This window comes from Notamacropus eugenii, chromosome 5 (genome assembly GCF_028372415.1).
Source record: "Notamacropus eugenii isolate mMacEug1 chromosome 5, mMacEug1.pri_v2, whole genome shotgun sequence".
Lineage (NCBI taxonomy): Eukaryota > Metazoa > Chordata > Mammalia > Diprotodontia > Macropodidae > Notamacropus > Notamacropus eugenii.
Window position 1 is genome coordinate 93,280,508 of NC_092876.1, and position 18,469 is coordinate 93,298,976.

The 18,469-nt window shown below is 36.9% G+C and overlaps 1 protein-coding gene and 1 pseudogene across 1 annotated transcript; one reads left to right on the forward strand and one right to left on the reverse strand.

Moving 5' to 3' along the window:
- Positions 1–7,677: 7,677 nt before the first annotated feature.
- On the forward strand, positions 7,678–8,604 carry LOC140508795 (olfactory receptor 51G2-like; annotated as a pseudogene).
- Positions 8,605–12,982: 4,378 nt separating this feature from the next.
- LOC140508798 (olfactory receptor 51A7-like) lies at positions 12,983–13,921 on the reverse strand. Its single transcript, XM_072616669.1, has one exon. The coding sequence runs from the start codon at positions 13,919–13,921 to the stop codon at positions 12,983–12,985; it is 939 nt and encodes a 312-aa protein (XP_072472770.1).
- Positions 13,922–18,469: the final 4,548 nt, after the last annotated feature.

An 18,469-nucleotide genomic window follows, 5' to 3' on the forward strand; every position in this document is an offset into this window, starting at 1 on the left:
AGTAAAGGATAAGCAAGAAAAAATGATCAAAGATTGCTTTTAGTCAGTAGAAGACTCAGGATGAGTAGCCAGTCCTGATCCCTGAGGCATTTATATTTAATACAAACCCAAGTTCTATAAATAGATCCAGTAACTGAATCCATGAAATGTAGTTCTCCTTCTGATAAGAAGAATCACCAGAATTGGTGATTCAAACAAACTACACAAACATATGGCAGTAGATGAAAGTGGCAATAAGTCTTGTGTGTGTGTTTGTCCTTCATTGCCTATGGCATTCACACCATCAGAGAAATGATGACATGACTTGCACTTGACTTTCTTTTGAGTGAGGTTGTGCTGTGCAGATCTCCAGCCTCATTTCTCCTCCAGAGCCATCAGAATCCAGTGATCAGATACTCATCAGAATGACTGGAGATGAACCAGGATGATGTAGTTGGGGTTAAGTGACTTGCCAAAGATCACACAGCTAGTAAGTGTCAAGTGTCTGAGGTCAGATTTGAACTCAGCTCCTTCTGGCTCCTGCACTGGTGTTCTATCCACTCCACCACCCACCTGCCCACAATAAGTCTTACCAAAGATATCAAGACATGGTATCTTTAGGAGAAATCTAGGTTTCTCTCTAGCAGGATATGGCAGAGTTTGAAAATGAAAAGGACCTTGATAATAATAGATAAGGCAGAAAAGGCTAGATCTAAGTGTATTATATAAGAAGTGTGGCATGGTGAAGGTAGATCAAGTATACTACCATCTTATGGATCCCACTCAGATCCTAGTCATCTTTTGTTATGTAGTTGCCCATACCAGGTATAGTCCAGCCTTGTTGGGAATAATGTCCACTAATCCATAGGAAGTGGCAGTGCAAAGGCTTTATATACTGTTCAAACTCCTTCTAATTTGATGGGCAGGGAGGGGCATTCATAGCACCAATACTACCACCATTACAACCACCATACCAGCCTCCCTCACCACATAAATATCTGGGAAAAAGAACTTGCTATTCCATGCTAGGAGTCTGTTGACAAAAAAATGAGATAAATGAATGGATCAATCCACAACAAATTATTAATTATATTGCTGTCTTTCTCCTTCATTTTTCAAGAGGACCATGGCATCAGAGAAATGATGACATGACTTGCACTTGACTTTGTTTTGAGTGAGGGAGGGCTGTGCAAGATTACCAGCCTCACTTTCTCCTCCTGAGCCATCTGGCTCCAGTAACCAGATATTCATCAGGATGACTCAATTAATTATACACTGTATGCTAGGTATTATAGAGGGCTCTCAATATACAGATACAAAAGTGACACAGGCAAGAAGTTAAGCAATTTGAATGAGGTTTAAAAATCAAGAACATTTAGAACACAATGGAAGAGACAAGTCCCAGATCTGAAAGTGAAGGGCAACCTTATTTGGAGAAGGTTAAAAGCTATGCTGAAGATGTGAGCCTAGAAGGTAAGAAGGGCAGGGACTTTGGTAATATAACAAAGACCAGGGAGTGATAGTCCACAAACTGTCATTCAGCTAGACTACCTTGCTCATGTTTCATTAGTTTCACTTGTCACTCTGACAATTACTGCAAACAGTTTTCCAACAACTTCTGTTTTTACCAGACTCACAGTTCTTCTATTCTAGAAGTCTCCATTGGTGATCACTCATTCAAACAGGTTCCCCTGTTTCTGAGGTCAAGGATATTCCCATTTTTTCTCTGTGAACTAGAACTTATGGATTGGAAGTAGATGAGTGACTATAAAGTGGCTGGTGTTCAAGCTGTGGATTTTTGAACCATACTTGAGACCTATCCATTCTGTGCTTCAGATTCCAAGCATAGGGGATCTTCATCAGAGGGATTATGAGGTAGGGTAGAGAGAAAAGAAACAAACAACCATGAAAGTAAAAGTAGAAAAAAATACTGTAGGCTTCATAGGATCATTTCTTGAATTTACCCTAGTCAGACATGCAAATTGGATAGACATTCTTTTGTGATCCCCTACCATGTCCATCTACCATGACCTCCATCCTGATTATTTTTTTCATTTTCTGGCCTGGTATTCAAGAATTCTTTTTGAGGTATTCACCTCGCCTCTGGTCAGTTGTGTTGGGCAAAGGAGGTTTGCAAGTCACAGAGCAGTGCTGCTATCTCACCATATTTAGATACTTCATATGGGATCACAGAGAGCAATGAAAAGGGAGGGGTGGGTTCTTTCTGGAAGAAGTCAGCACCTAGGTCATGGTACTCTATGTGGGTAGAGTTATGAGTTAAGTGTTGGAACTTGTTTTGTTCTCTGTTTCCATCTCTAGCTCCTTCTTCTGACTCTGTTTCTCTTCTCTGTCTCTCCTCTTTCTCTCACATTGTCTCTGTCACAATCTGTTTCTGTTTCTCTACTCTCTGTCTCTCTCTTTTTCTCTATTGTCCATCTCTATCATTATCTATCTACTTCTCTCTCTCCATATATATACAGATATATATATATGCATCTTTTATATAAAGCATAGATTCATGTAAAATATTTATGCATATATGTGTGCTTTTATGTATATATGTATAGGTGTATTATATGTGTGTGTGTGCATAATCAATGACTCAGATGAAGGTGTAGTTACACCAGCTAAATGAAGGGATAGATACACCAACTTTCCAAATTTGCAAATGACAAAAAAAACAATAGAGAGAACAAGATGCTAATTAATATAAATATGATCCAAAATTATCCTGACAGGGTGAAAGTTAAGAAAATTATACGTAAAAGGGCTAAATCCAATATCCTGAAACACATGTTGAAAAATAAAATGCTAAAGTGTTGAAAGGGAGGGGTGTGTTTAGACCCACAAATCATATTAAAAACAAATTTTTAAAAGATGGTTTCAGTAATCTAAAAACTGAATCAATAGTATACCATGATCTAAAAGCCAAATAACCTTAACATAATCTCAAATGGTACTGAGAGGCATAGTGATCAGGTAACTAATGTGATGGTCATATTATACTCTGTTTATTAGATCACACCTGGAGTACTTTGTTCATTTCTCGATGTCTCATTCTAGGATGGTACTGATAACCCAAAGCAATGCTAGAAAAGGGTTACTAATATAATGAGGAGATCAGATGTGTCATATGAAGAACCACTGAAGGAACTAGAGATATTGAAGCTGAAGAAGAGAAAATTGAAATGAAAGAGGGGAATAATCATTTTTTTCAAATATTTGAACCACAGTTAGATGGTTAGATGGATTAGACTTACTCTCTGTGGCTCCAAAGAGAACTAATTCTAAAAACTAGAGGTTGCAAAGAGGTATATTTCAGTTGAATTAAAGGACCTTCTTCACAATTAAAGCAATCCAAACTGCTAGTTTCTGTTCATAAAAATTTCTAGGTAGAACTTAGAAGACTACTTACCTGTCACGTTGTAGGAAAAAAAAAACTGTTTTAATGCCCCTCTTAATCTCCTTTTATTTATGAAATACTGTCTATTTAGGGGTAGCTAGGTGGATAGTGGAAAGAGCACTGGGCTTTGAATGAGTAAGATATCTTCATGAGTTCAAATCTATCCTGAGACACTTACTAGTTGGATGACCCTGTGCAAGTCAATGAACACTGTTTGCTTCAGCTTCCTAATCTGTAAAATGAGCTGGAAAAGGAAATGACAAACCACTCCAGGATCTTTGCAAAAAAAACCTCAAATGGGGTCATGAGGAGTCAGACATGATTGAAAAACAACAACAAAAATGAAAAGGTGGCAGTGGTCAACAAAGGACTGGCATTCAAGGATAAAACCATGGTCCAACTCGGCCAAGAAAAAAAGTTCAGGACCAAAAACTCAAGAATGTGTAAAACACTGACAATCATTCCAATCCAAATCTCATTTGTTCCATGCCTCTCTCTGCCTGGGGAAGAGAAAGCTTCATAAGGTATCGTATGATACCTACTAGAACTTTCATTTTTCCAAATGTTTGTTGGGGGGTTTTGTCCTTTTATCTTATGTGAGTTTAATAGTTTCCCAAAATTTCAGATTTAGAGTCAACTTCAGATGTCATGTCTAAAGGATAAGATGAATAGTGTTCTCACAATGGTAATTAGGGGGAGCAAGAGCAAGTATTATCATTTCCACTTCATGAGTGAAAAAAAAAAAAGGTATGGAACTGAGTGATGGCTAAGTGATCTCCTAGAGTGAAATAGTGGGAGATCTGGGAGCAGATCTCCCAATTCTGAGCCTAGTGGTCTTTTTCCTATACTACAGTTCCTTGTAGATTTTGCTACAAATATAGAGTCAGACAGAACCGAAAATGGCTTGACAAAAGTGCAGTTATACTTTAGCTTCATTTCTGGTGAAGTCTAAATTTGTGTGAGGTTTGGTGAAACAATTATCAGGTACTATTGGATCTTGAACACTAAGATTCGTGAAACCAGGACAGATATTAAAATGTCAAGATGCCCAAAACCTGCCTCAAAGAGGGGTCACCAATCTGTGTAGTTCACTTCCAGACACACCCTAGATTATGTAACAGCCACCATCTACATTATCCAAACTTTATCAAATCTTTTTCGTATTATTTCCTACTAGATGTCCTTTCCCAGTCTAGTTCATTTCTCTGTGACTTTGTACCTCTTCAGTATCTTAGCCTATGAAATTCACATCATGATCAATGATGAGAGAGAAAAAATTCAAGATTTCCCAATTGATTGACATATATGACTTCTTTTAACAAGTTTTATTTTTTTTCACCAACAACCACATATCATTTCTCAGTGTTTTATTAGAGATCACTCTGAACTTGAGATTAGTTTTCTGTCCCAGATGGATGTTGTTGATCATTATAATATATCTGAACTCCTTCTGTCTTTTATCTGATTGTGCTGTGCATATTACTGTTCTTCAGAACCTAGTATATCATGGATGGTGATTCTTGACAACCATTGATATACTACTGGTTGAAAAATAAATGAGAGACCAAGACAAATACTTGAGAAGAACTTTAGAAAAATATTGTGTTGTTCAAATTCTTATTCTCTGACTGTTGGATGATTTAACTATCAACAAGAAATTCATAAATATTTACTATTCCAAGTGCTCTTTGTGTGCTTGTGATAAAAAGACAAAAGGAAATATTTAGAGTTTACATTCTATTGGAAAAGCAAAGTGTAAATGTAAAGGTCTAAATGAAATACATATTGTGTACATACAAAATAATATGTGGAGGCCATTGCAACACTAGCATCTAGGGAATTGAGAAAGAAATTATGTAAGAGTTAATATCTGAACTGCGTTTTGGAAGAAGCTACTTCCTTCAAAGTTGTAAGAGACAAAGTAATGAATAGGAATTGAAAGAATGGAAGACAAAAAGAAAAAGGAAGAAAGAAAAGAAGGAAGGAAGGGAGAGAGGGAGGGAAATGGGGAAGAAGGAAGGAAGAAAGAAAAGAAGAAAAGGAGAAAGATGGAGTTGAGATTACTGAGAATTGGATACACACTATGTACAAGGTAGAGCAGCAGCTGATTTAGCTGAGCCTAGTCTCCCCAGGCCACAGTCCAGATTTCTCCTCACTAGAGAATAATAATGATAATGAGGAAAGTGCAGATGCCATGGGTAAGAAGAGAACTGGAAAGTGATACAGATGCCTACTTCTGGGCAATACAAAGCAATAAAATCTGGAAATAAGGAGATAATTGCTAACTTTGGAGAAAACTATTTCAGTTGGGTGATGAGGTCAGTCTTCTGAGTACAAAGATTTCAGGAGTGAATGTGAGGGAGAAAGTAGAGGCAATATAGACAGAGGGAGTGAATATTGGTGTGGTAGGGTTGGCGTGGGGACTGGGGAGCTGCCAGAGAAGTCAGAGGAGATGAAAATTTGGCAACTTTTTGAATGTGTGGTGAGGGAAAGTGAAGATTCAAGGGTAACTCTGAGGTTGTGAAAGATGGCTGTATCCTTACAGAACCAGTTATTGAAGAAGCAGGTTTTTGAGAGTTAAGTAACTGTGCATGCACCAATATTTGGGGAAAAAAAGTTTTGTGGGAATTAATAATCCTACTCACAGGGAACACGTATGGGAAATAGATAGAGCATTGTGCTGGGAATCCAGAGGCTTCAACTGTGTTATATGGTCTGTGAAAATGGGTAAGTCACCAATGGGCAAGATACCCTCTGGTATCTCTCTCTCTCTTTTTTTTTTTTTTTAACAATTTTAACAATCAATGCTCCATGTTCCAAGGGTCTTTCTTTCTCTAACGTTCTATGTTCTATATTCAAAAATTCCTTTCAGTTTTGTCATTTTGTGCTCTATTTCAAGTTGTCATCTTGCTCTCTTATTCTTTATTTTATAATCTATATTCTATCCTGTTTTAAACATTCTATATTCTATAGACTCTGTCCCCAGCAGCAAGGGTAACCTGTAATGAACAATATAATAGTTTTTGCCCACTTCCCCTTGTCATAATGGTAAATGCTTGTGAGCTATCAGCTTATGGTTAAGTGTAGGTCTGAGGGTAGGGTAGGGGCTCATTCTTTGACAGCAAAGTTGTCCAGTGAAGAGAGTGTCAAAACCTGGCATCAGGATGACTTAAGTTCTAATTTGGGATCAGACATTTTCTAGTTGTGTTACCCTAGATAAACCCCTTTATTTGTGTTTGCCTCAGTTTCTTCAGCTGTAAAATGGGGATAATAAGAGTACTTCACACTGAGGTTGCTGTAATTGAATTTAAAAGAGGTAAATAAGTATAAATCACTTGGCACAGTGTCTGGGACATAATAACTTCTATATAAAAGCAATTATAATGAAGATGATGATGATGATGATGATGATGATGATGATGATGATGATGATACTGATGATGTTGTATGACAAGGAATCAGTATTTAAGCAGGGTTGAATTTAGTCTTTACTAGCATTTGGGCTTAGTTTTTGACTAGGATTAGAGCACAGTCTACGTCCAGATGTAGAGCTGATCTATGCCCTTGGTTAAGGAGCAATCTATTGTCAGGGTTAGGAATATTTCTTTAATGGAAAAACATGGTTTTCCTCTATGGGAAGTCAAGTATCTACTGCGATTAAACCTATGTTGTTGGTCTCACAAGTGCCGTGGTCTAATTGCTTGCCTCATAAACATTTTTTGTCAGTGATAAAGTCATCCTTAGACTAGTAATATGTGTACAAGAGTAATTAGGGCTAGATACTAGCAAGAAATTTCCAGTGAGGAAAATGAAGCAAAAAGTAGAGAAATGAGAAATCTAGAAATACAGAGGAATGGCTTTTTTTGAAATTCTTCAGAATAGGAAAAATGTAGCCCTCATTTTGGTTTGGATCAAATGAAGTCTTATCGAGAGTTATGGGGATGGTTCTGATAACTTCGGGAGAACATTTCCAGCGTTAGGTTTATTAAGGCAATATTATATTGTAGAAGGAACCCAAAATCTGGCAGCAGAAGATTAGGATTAAATCCTGAACCTTCCATTTATTATCTGTGTGACACTAGGGAAATTACTTAGCTTTTCTAGACCTTAGTCTACTTATCTGGAAAATTATGCAATTAGGCTGGATGATTTTTAAGATTTCTTGGAAACTCTAAGTCTTATGATGCTACCTAATTGACCCATCTAATTCCTGTCCAGGCTTGTACTGATCATAGTGACTATTCAGTTCAGCATAGAGAGTGGAAATGTGAATATTCCTCCTCCCACCATCCAACATGATGCTGAAATCCTTTCAAAATAGCACTGTCAGACCTTATACCTTTCTCTTAAGTGGCCTGCCTGGACTAGAGCATATCCATATCTCCATCTCTATGTTTTCTATGTACCTTGTATTCATCCTGGGGAACTGCATGATCCTCTTCATTATCAAGACAGAATCTTCACTCCACCAACCCATGTATTTCTTCCTGTCTATGCTAGCATTGACAGACCTGGGCCTGTCCATATGCACCCTTTCCACAGTACTGAGCATTTTCTTATTTGGAGCCTGAGAGATTGACCATGATGCCTGCTTCATTCAGCTCTTTTTCATCCACTGCCTGTCTTTCCTAGAATCCTCAGTGCTCCTTTCAATGGCATTTGATCGTCTTGTTGCCATCTGCCGCCCTCTGAGATATGCCTCCATTCTTACCAACAAGGTTGTCAGCAGAATTGGGCTGGGCTCCTTGGGTTGGAGTGTGGCACTCATCTTCCCACTCCCTTTCTTGCTCAAACTCTATTGCTTCCCCTATAGTGGATCCCAAGTCCTCACCCATTCCTACTGCCTGCACCAGGAGGTCATGAAGCTTGCATGTGCTGACATTACTGCCAACATCATCTATGGCATCCACTGTGGGAGTGGACTCCATGCTCATCCTTCTCTCCTGTGTGTTGATTCTCCACACTGTGTTGGCCATTACCTCCCAGACTGAGCACCTCAAAGCCCTCAACACTGTGTCTCCCACATTTGTGCAGTACTGCTCTTCTACACACCCATGATAGGCCTATCAGTCATTCACTGATTTGGGAAGCAGGCTCCTCACTTGATTCAGGTGGTCATGGGGTTTGTTTACCTTCTGGTCCCACCTTTGATGAACCCCATTGTCTACAGTGTGAAGACCAAGCAGAGCAGGGATCGCATTATCCAAGCCCTCCATTGCTAGCAGTGGCTAAAACTGGAACCAGTTATTCCCTAGATAGAAAATGCTCCTTCAGCTTTTCATATTCATGAGATTTGTAGGATGGGAGGAATGGGTGCTTAGCGATGAGGGAAAAAGACGACCCAGTTAGAAAGGCATCCATGTTAACAGGATGATCATTAATGAGCCCTTCTCGAATCATAATTAAATAATTTACTTCCTTGTCATGACTTATTTGTGTGTGTGTGTGTGTGTGTGTGTGTGTCCTGCATCTATGTATACTTGGAGATGGTTAATTTTGTATAATGACAGGGACAGTGACAATGATAATAATATCACCAACAAGACTTGTTCATAGAAGGACATGAAGAAGAATTATACAGGCTAGGAAGGGTATCCCTGTATCTTTGGGGGGAGTACCCACAAGTATGGGAAACAGATAAATAATCATATAGTATGTTCCTGTAGCACTTTCAAATACTTTTTTATGGAGCATAAAAAAAAAACACATTTTGATATAGCCCAGTACATATGACCATCTCCATTTTCCATATGAGGATAATGAGGCTCAGAGAGGTCAAATTATTTACTTACAGAATGCAAATGTCAAATATCAGAAAGGAGGATTTGAATTTACATGTCACTAACTTCAAATACAGCAATCTAATCACTCATCCATCTTTGAAGTATGTGTTTTCAACGTGAAGATGAAATATGTATTAGTATGATATAGTAGACAGTGTGGCAGACACAGATTAAAGCAAATACTTGTTCAAGTCCTGCTTCTGACACTTGCTGTCTCCATGAGAATAAAGTCCCTTAACTTCTCCCAGATTTAGTTTCCTCATCTGTAAAGTGGAATAATACTTCATATAGTACCTATCCCTCAATATTGCATTGAGGATTAAAGGAAATAATGTGTGACATGTACTAGGCAAATGATAGTTATTTTAACGTGTGAAAAGCTCTGTAAAAGTACCATATGTCAAATAATTGAAAGCATAACCTACAATATATAAAAAATATGCAGTGTGTCCCCAGATTCTATTCGAATCCACTGAAGTTTAAACTGTACTGAGATTTTTGAAAAGTTCTATACAGTGCTTATATTTATATGCCAAATGTAAAACACACACACACACATACACACACACACATATATATATATATATTCAGCATAGCTTTTTCTTAAGTCAGAAACAGTAGATACTTTCTAATATTTGACTAAACCCATATGTGATAATTGATATCTTAAGGATTTAAGAATATTACATTCTCTCTCTTTTATCCCTACCCTGTTTTCTATTGTTGAAGCTTCTTGAAAATATGTATTCTTGACATAAAAAGGAAAGTTTGGAAGGGGCGTTGTTTGGAAGAAAAAGAAATAATTAATTTCATTTTGGTCACTTCGTGTTTGAAATGTCTGTGGGAATCTATATATTTTATATAAAATGTCTAATTAGCAGAAACAGCAGAGAATCAATTCATATTCTGTTGCATCTCAGTCTCTGAGACTGCACTGAGTGCACAATCATCCGTGAACAAAAAGTCACATATCCATTCTCCCTTCACTTTAGTCTTGGTTTGCAGACTCTTCAAGCTAAACAATTTACCCTTGTTGGGATAGCTGACCTTTACGGTATTCTATCCACATTGAAGGTATCTGACAACACCGCTGAAAACATGTTGTTAAGAAAATGTGGGAGCAAGTACACATCCCTGCTTCACTCCAATGGTGACTAGGAAAGCATAAGATCATTGTCTACTATCCAGAACACATGTGAGTATGCCATCATGAAACTAAAAGATTTCAAATAAATATAGCAGTAAAGCAAGGAATTGCCCATTCACTGTATTTGTCTGACATAGTTTCAGAAATACTAGTGGAAGCAAGAAGACAAAAGAAGGAAATAGAAGGAAAAAAATAGAGGAGGATAAAAGAGTAGCAAAACAGGAATAGTTATTAACAGAATGGTGACACTTACCTGGGAAACCACAGTCAGAAAAAATTTACACCATATTGGAAATGTGGGTGAATTCCAACTTCCTCTTATTTCTTTAACTTCATGAGGAGCTGCTATAAAGTCCAAAAGCAAAACAAAAGAACTCGAAAACTTTCTTGTTGTTCTTTTCCGTATCTACTGACTAGGAACAGTTTTAGGGGGAAGGGAGGTTACTATGCAAAGTACTTTCACCCCAGCTTGCTCTTTGTAAGCTTTATAATTTGGCTCTTCTGTTGTTACAGTTTTCTTTTTAAATAACTATATTTCAGTCCATCACAGACATTAAAGACAAACCAAGGTGGGCAGATAGATAAATAAACAGATAAATCTATAGATAAATCTATAGATAGAGGGATAGATAGAAGATTAAACAAATAAGTAATGAATCCTTCAGTGAATGAATAAATGTTCTGAGTCCAATGATTTGCCACTTCTGAATAAGAAAGGGTAAACCAAAAAAAGTATTGGATCATCAAATAAATTATGAGAAATTTTCTTATTGTTAATAATGTTGAATAATTTTCCATGACGTGACACTAAGTCTACATAGTCCCTGGCCTAGTGTTGTCTAAGTAGAGCTTCTATGTTTGTGAGGAGGGAGTTTATACATATGTAGCTGGAGGAAAATGTGTGTGTTTTTAAATGTGCAACTGTGACCAACTAATTTGCTAAATTCACTCCCCTCAATTTTTATTATTTTCTGAGATTACAGAGAGCAGAGAAAGAGTAGGGTATTTATGTCTATATTCCTGGAAACACTATAAAAACTATATTTTACTACCCCTCATCATTTCACATTTAGGATTCAAGTATAGGATGACTGGTATTAATTGTTAGGCAAAAATGAGCAGAAACAGCAGAGGATCAATCCATAATAAGTTGTATCTCAATCTGAGACTGCACTGAGTGCACAACCATCTATGAACAAAAAGTGACATACCAATTCTCCCTCCACTATAGTTTTGACTTACAGTTTTGTCAAGTTAAGTAATTTGCCATCAGTGTGACAGACATCTCACCTTGATGCTGTTTTATTCCCATTGAAGGTATCTGATAATATCACTGAAAATATCATGCCAAAAAAGGGTGGGAGCAAGCACATATCCCATTGGTGACTAGGAAAACCTAAGGACAAAAACTGTTCAAATATGTATGTTTGCATATATGCTTGTATGTATGTGTGTAAGAATATGTGTATGTACGCAAATATATACACATACACATAATAATAGCTAATATTCACATAGGGCTTTGAAGTTTACAAAGCAATTTGCAAATAGTCTCATTTAATCCAGAAAAAATAATCCTGACCCTATAAAGTAGATAATATTATGATCTTCATTTTATAGATGAGGAAACAGAGTTCAATAAATTAAGTGAGCTGACCAGAGTTTAGGATTGGAATAATATCAAAGATTCCTCCCAATTTCATTATCCCCAGAAGTCAATAATTTTCTGATTCCATATCTTTGCTCATTTAGTTCCCTTTACTTGGAATTTTCTCCCTATGTCCTTTACCTCTCCACTTTTATATTCATCTTTTTATGCCTAGCTATAATACCTTTTATGAAGCTTTTGATAAATCCAGTGTCACAAATGAAATTAAGTAAACTCAGGCACACAGCTCTAAACACAATTTATTAGCAAAGAACAAATTTTCCAAGTAACAGTCTCAGCTTCCTCAGCGCACTAAGATCTTGAAAGAGGGCTCATAGATCACTGTTATGGATAAAAGGAGGAGCATCCCCAAACTAGAAATTAGCATCGCAGATGGGGAAAACAAATTTGTTACAAAGTCAGAAGTTTATAGATTTGAGAAAATGTGATTGGTTGGAAATTCAGAATTCAGGGCTAGGTAGACACTAACTGCTTGGTCCTCTGGGCAACTCATGGTGATGTCTACCTGCATACCTAGTTATTGTTGCAACAATAACAGACCAGACTTGCTGTAACGATTATGTTACAGAGGTAACTGACGAGACTCGCTGGGATGCACCTGCATCCTTCAGGGACAACAGATTTCAAGAACAACAGAACAGGAAAGCAACTTCTAAACTTAACTGAGAGATAACAAGGGATTTCAGGAAAGCTGAATTTTCAAACTTATTCAAAGACAAATGAAACATGACAGGGAGTTACACAAAACATGGGTAGTGATACAAAATAAAATCAATTACACAATGGAATCAATTTGATTTCCTCAATTTTTACCAGTCAGAAATAACATTTTCTCCTTGAACATTGAGTAGCAATTTCTTAGTATTGATCTCAGCCACTTACTATGTAGCATCGTGCATTATATTTATTATATATGATGAAGATTATATTTACTTTTATATGATTAAGATTACCCTACCTGACTGAGGAATGCCTGATACCTAGGACTGTGTTTACACATATCATCTGCCACATGTGGAAAGCAGTTTTCCTAGGATCTTTTCCCGGATCTGCCGAGTCTTCACACAGTACACGATGGGGTTCATCAGGGGTGGCACTAACAAGAAGATGTTGGCAATGAGGACCATTATGAGAGGAGATTTGTGCTTGGCAAAGCGGTGCATAGCAGCTAGGGTCATGTTGGGCACATAGAAGATGAGCACAGCACAGATGTGAGAGACACAGGTATTGAAGGCCTTGAGTCTCTCTGAGAGAGAGGCAATGCCAAGAACTGTCTTTAGGATTAGCAAATAGGACAAAGCAATGCATGCCAGGTCCAACATGGTACAGAGCGCAACAAAAAATCCATAGACAACATCGACCCTGTTGTCAGAGCATGCCAGCTTCATAACATCCTGATGGAGACAATAGGAGTGGGACAAGAGGTTTTTGTGACAATAGCTCAGCCTCTTTAGAGTCAAAGGAAGTGGAAGTACTAAAAGGAAGCTCCTGATGGCCAAGACTAGCACTATTTTGGAAATTCTGGCAGTAGTTAAGATTGAACTATATCTCAGGGGGTTGTGAATGGCTATAAAACGATCAAAGGACATGATGAGAAGCACAGATGATTCCATAAGAGTGAAACCATGGATGAAGAATTGTTGAGCAAAGCAGGCATCAGGGGATATCCCTGGTGCATTGAACAAGAATATTCTCAGCATAGTGGGTAAGGAGGAGAGGGAGAGCCCCAGGTCAGAGAGGGCCAACATGGTAAGGAAATAGTACATTGGCTCATGGAGAGAGGTTTCTGTCTTGATCACAAGCAGGATGGTGCAATTTCCTAGGATGGCAATCAAATACGTGAGGCAGATAGGGATAGAAAGCCGTCTTTGAGTATGCTCGAATCCTGGAATCCCAATCAAGAAAAACAGCTTAACCTCAGAGGTATTGACGTCTGACATGATGAGAAAGAAGATAAATTCGGTTCCCAGATCTAAAATGACATGAATGGAGATTTGTTTTCTGCTTCTTTTAGCAATATGGAGTACCAGTATCATTTACATCAAATGAGCTTTTAACAATATCTTGATAACTTTATTTCAATATAATTGATTTCATCTGTAATAATTACTCACGCATATGTATATATATATAATATATATATAAATATATATAATTATACACACATATATGGATATACTTTGGGCATTTAAAAACATTATGATGAGAAAGGAGTCTTCAAACCACCATGATTCCAAAGGGATCTGTGACACACGCAAATTAAAGAACCCTTGAACTGAGAGAAAGAGATAGCAAGGGAGGGAGAGAAATGAGAAGGGAGGGAGTTGGGAAGGGAGAGAGAAATAGATGGAGAGGGAGAGAGACACAAAGAGACAAAGATACAGAGAATGAGAAAATGGGAGTGAACTCATCATTAATGAAGTTGTTCAAATAGAAAGTTAATAAATACATATTAGTTGTATTAAAGAATTACTAGATATGTAGGGATTGAATTGAATGACTTCTAAAGTTCATTCATTCCAAAATTTGTTATTCTATGTCCCTAAAGAGAATGCCATGGAAGACTGTAATATGGTTAGACATGAGTGGACTCTTGAGAAATTCTGGTTTTTAATAGCTTAAATGTTGTTAATATTAATAATTGATAATACATATAGTATTTGAAGTTTTGCAAAGCATTTTATAAATATTCTCTCATCCGAAGTAACCCTGGGACATAGGTGCCCTTAATATCCCTATTTTACAGATGAAGAAACTGAAATAGGCAGAGGCTAAATGACTTGCCAAGGTATATACAATTTGTAAGTAACAAGATTTGAATTCAGAATTTCCTGACCCCAAATCATTTTCCCCTGCATCAAGCCCAAATCTATTATTTTCCACTTTCATTTATTTTTTCTATTTCCATCAAATCTATTTCTTCTTCCACAATGCAGTCCTATGACTATTATAGCCCCTTATCTTTCCCCCTGAAACTCCTGTAGGTTAAGCACCCTACTCCTTCAACCAATCCTTTTACAACATGAACTCCCCAGGCTTCCCCATCTTGGTTGACTTTCTCTGGATACTCTTCAGTTATTCAATGTCCTTTTAAAGGTTAGAACCCTTTATCCTCAAAACTGAATACAATACTCTAGATCTGGACAGAGGGAGTCAGAACACAAAATGAGAATTGTATACTTATTCCAGAACTCTAAGTCCCAAATTCTTTACCCTAAAATGCCTCACTACTTCTTGCTCAGTAGTGGGACTTATTAAAGGCCCCATACATTTCACAGTATGGAGAAAGTTCAAAACTTGTTTCTCAAAGAGTTGTATAAGGACAATACAAGTTGGTTCCTGAAAAATTTGCATAAAATCTCAGCTAAGATTTCTCTGCCAGTACCCTCTTTTCTGCTCCATCTTGAAGAAAAGTATGAGCCACCTCTCAGAGTCTAAGTTTGGGGCTCTGAGAATGTTAAGAGAAAAATTTCATCAGGACCTACATGGTCACTGAATGGAACATATCTCCCTTCTCTCTTTTACCCTGAGTTGGGGCTCTACTCAACTTCAATCATTCTTCCAACATTCCTTCCTCATTCATCCAGTATTTATTCATATATCTGAGTACACATATACTCCTTCCTACATACATATGCTTCTATATGAAAAACACATTCAAACACACACACATACACATGTACACACACATATACATATATATATACATATGAACTCAGAGTCCCAGAGGTGAACAGTCATTCTGTCTAATGTTTACCTGAATATTATTATTCACACTCAAATGTTAATACTCAATTATATGCTATATATATATAAATGGATTTCTGTGCAAACACATCACTCATACATATGCATTAGTGAAAGCATAAACAAATGTATTGATGTACTTAGAAATGAAAACTCGTAATACACATATAGATACACTCACCTCTCTCTCCCTCTCTCTCTAAACACACACATACACACACACATACATACATACATACATACATACATACACATTCATATATGGGTCCCTTCCTATGTATCTGGGTGCTCAGATTAAGGCCTGACATCTCAGACACACTACTTCCACTCTCCCCAGCTCTTCTTCCTGTTCTCCTATGTTTGAGAATTTCTGGAGAAGCTCATTGGAACATTTGGAACTTACCAGGTTCTAGGCTTCTATGTAACCAAGAATTGTGCAGGAGCTTAAGAGAGAGGCTCCTCAGCCTCTGTGCCTAACAGATTGCAGACCACAGTTTATCTCATCCACCCCTCCCACTCCATACCACTCTCAGAAATTCTCTGGGGAATAATAGAAATATCCTCGGTCTTTGTATCAACATGTAGCTTTGCCAGAGATAAATCCCTGGACTGAGTTAGGCCCTAAGGGAACAGATTTAATATTCTTATAGGTGAGTATGGCAGACAAGGGTTGAGTAGGGATGTTCAACTTTTTGGAGAGTACTGCTTTATATTTTGCAATTTTATACAGCTGGACCTAAAGGATAGCTACAAGTATACATTTGATTCACTAATGTGCTTAAGTATTTATCAAAATCCAGTTTATCAAGGGGCTGTGAAGCATCTTAAGGATCGTCAAAAGTGATGATGCTGGTGGTAGAATTGATGAGGAGGAGAAAGAGGAAAGAGATGATGACAATCATATATTATATAGTGCCTTATATATATTATCTCTTTGGGATTTTGAAAAAACCTAGTGAATGAAAGAACGTATTTCTTGAAAATAAATAAATATATTGCTTTAAAAAAAAGAAATATACATGATTAATTTATTGTACATTAAAAAGAAATAGTAACGTATACATGGTAGGTTTGAAATCTCATGTATGAGCATCTTTTTATTATCCTATGTTATAGAAATGCTTGTTTCGTTCCATAAAATATAAATAAAATAAATTCTTAAAAATAATATTAGCAGCCACAAAAGGAGACAAAAGAGAAGAAGAACCTTGTGAAATAGAGAATTTGAAAGTTATTATCCCCACTTGACAGATGTGGAAAATGAGAATAATTGACTTGCCCAGGACATATAAATATGGATAATTCTTGTGACTGTGATGGCATTATCTTTCCACCACCAGCTAATTAAGGTGTAATCAGCAGCAGACTACATCGTTTCTTGAACACCCCTGAAATTTTTTAAGCCAGAATTGAGCTTAAGCATTCCTGTGATCCATTCTTTAGTCTCTGCACAGGTGAATGTGTTCTCTGCTAAGTAATATACCATCAAGTACTTCTAAATAATCATTAGTCATTACTTTCCCATCCTCATCACCTGCCTTTCCCACCGTAACTCATATTTCTTTAGAACATCATAGGGTATGAATTTTTTTTCTCATATATCAGCTCACTTGACCTTTCCAACAATGTTGTAAAGTATGAAGATAAAGGGAAAAACTGTAGAAAGTTTGAACATTTTTGCCCAAGCCACTGAGTTAGCCAGCAAGAAAACCCGGTTTCAATCCTAATTCTTCAATTCAGAATCAGGTATTCTTCTTTCTTTACCAAAATCTCAGTTCCATTGCCTTTCCCACAGAGGTTCTTCCCTTCTGATGTAGTCCTTGTCATTTTATGTCTTCCTCCTTTTTTCTGCCTGGCATACAATGATCAGCCTTAGTACTAAAGATAAAGGTTTGCCCAAGGACAAAGTAAGGGATATTAATCTCTTCTTTTTTTAAGGTCAGAAGTTAGTTTAAATTAGATACTTTCTTTTTAGGATCATGGAAAAGTTTAGAATGACTTTCAGTAAAGTTTTGGTTTAGTCTTGGTTCATTTTACATGTTTGTTTATGCCTGAAATTGAGTAGCAATTCTATGAACATTCTTAGAGAGTTGATCTCTGACAGGTCAACAGTCTTTATGAGGACTTAATAATCTATATAAAGGTAAAATCTATAACTAAATATTTGTGTAATTTGATTTTTTATATAAGAAAACATTTTATCTGCATTCTCTCTCTCAGCCCCTCAGTCATTTCTGAACTAAGCTAGTTCCTCTCAAATATCTGTTTCTCATTTCTACCATTTACAAAAGTAATACCAGAAGTCCAGGAAAGCTGAAGCACCTAACATTATAAAGCAAGTTAGAAGGTAAAACTGGAAGTGAGAACTAGAGTTTTCATCTCTTTATTTGCACCTCAAAGTTGGAAATCAGTAACACAAGTACTGGGGCCCAAATGTATACTGAAAATTCAAATATAATTGGTGAGTCAGTATTAGCAGTCTCTGATTTGGGGGCATCCACTGTTTGTTTCATTTTCTAAAAGTGGGAGAGAAAATATTTAGGAAACATTAAGCCAATAAACTTAAATATGATTTATGGAAAAATTCTAGAATATTTTAAAGGAAGTTTATTATGAGTACTAAGAAAGTACAGTTGTGATCATTAAGACCCAATTTAGGCTTATCAGAAGGGAATCCCATCTTCATTTTTCTTCAGGTTACATGTCTACCATGCCATTGATTTTTCTATAGTCACTAGAAA

Coding starts and splice junctions, on each gene's coding strand:
- LOC140508798 (XM_072616669.1), bottom strand. CDS start 13,921: ATGTCAGACGTCAATACCTCTGAGGTTAAGCTGTTTTTCTTGATTGGG.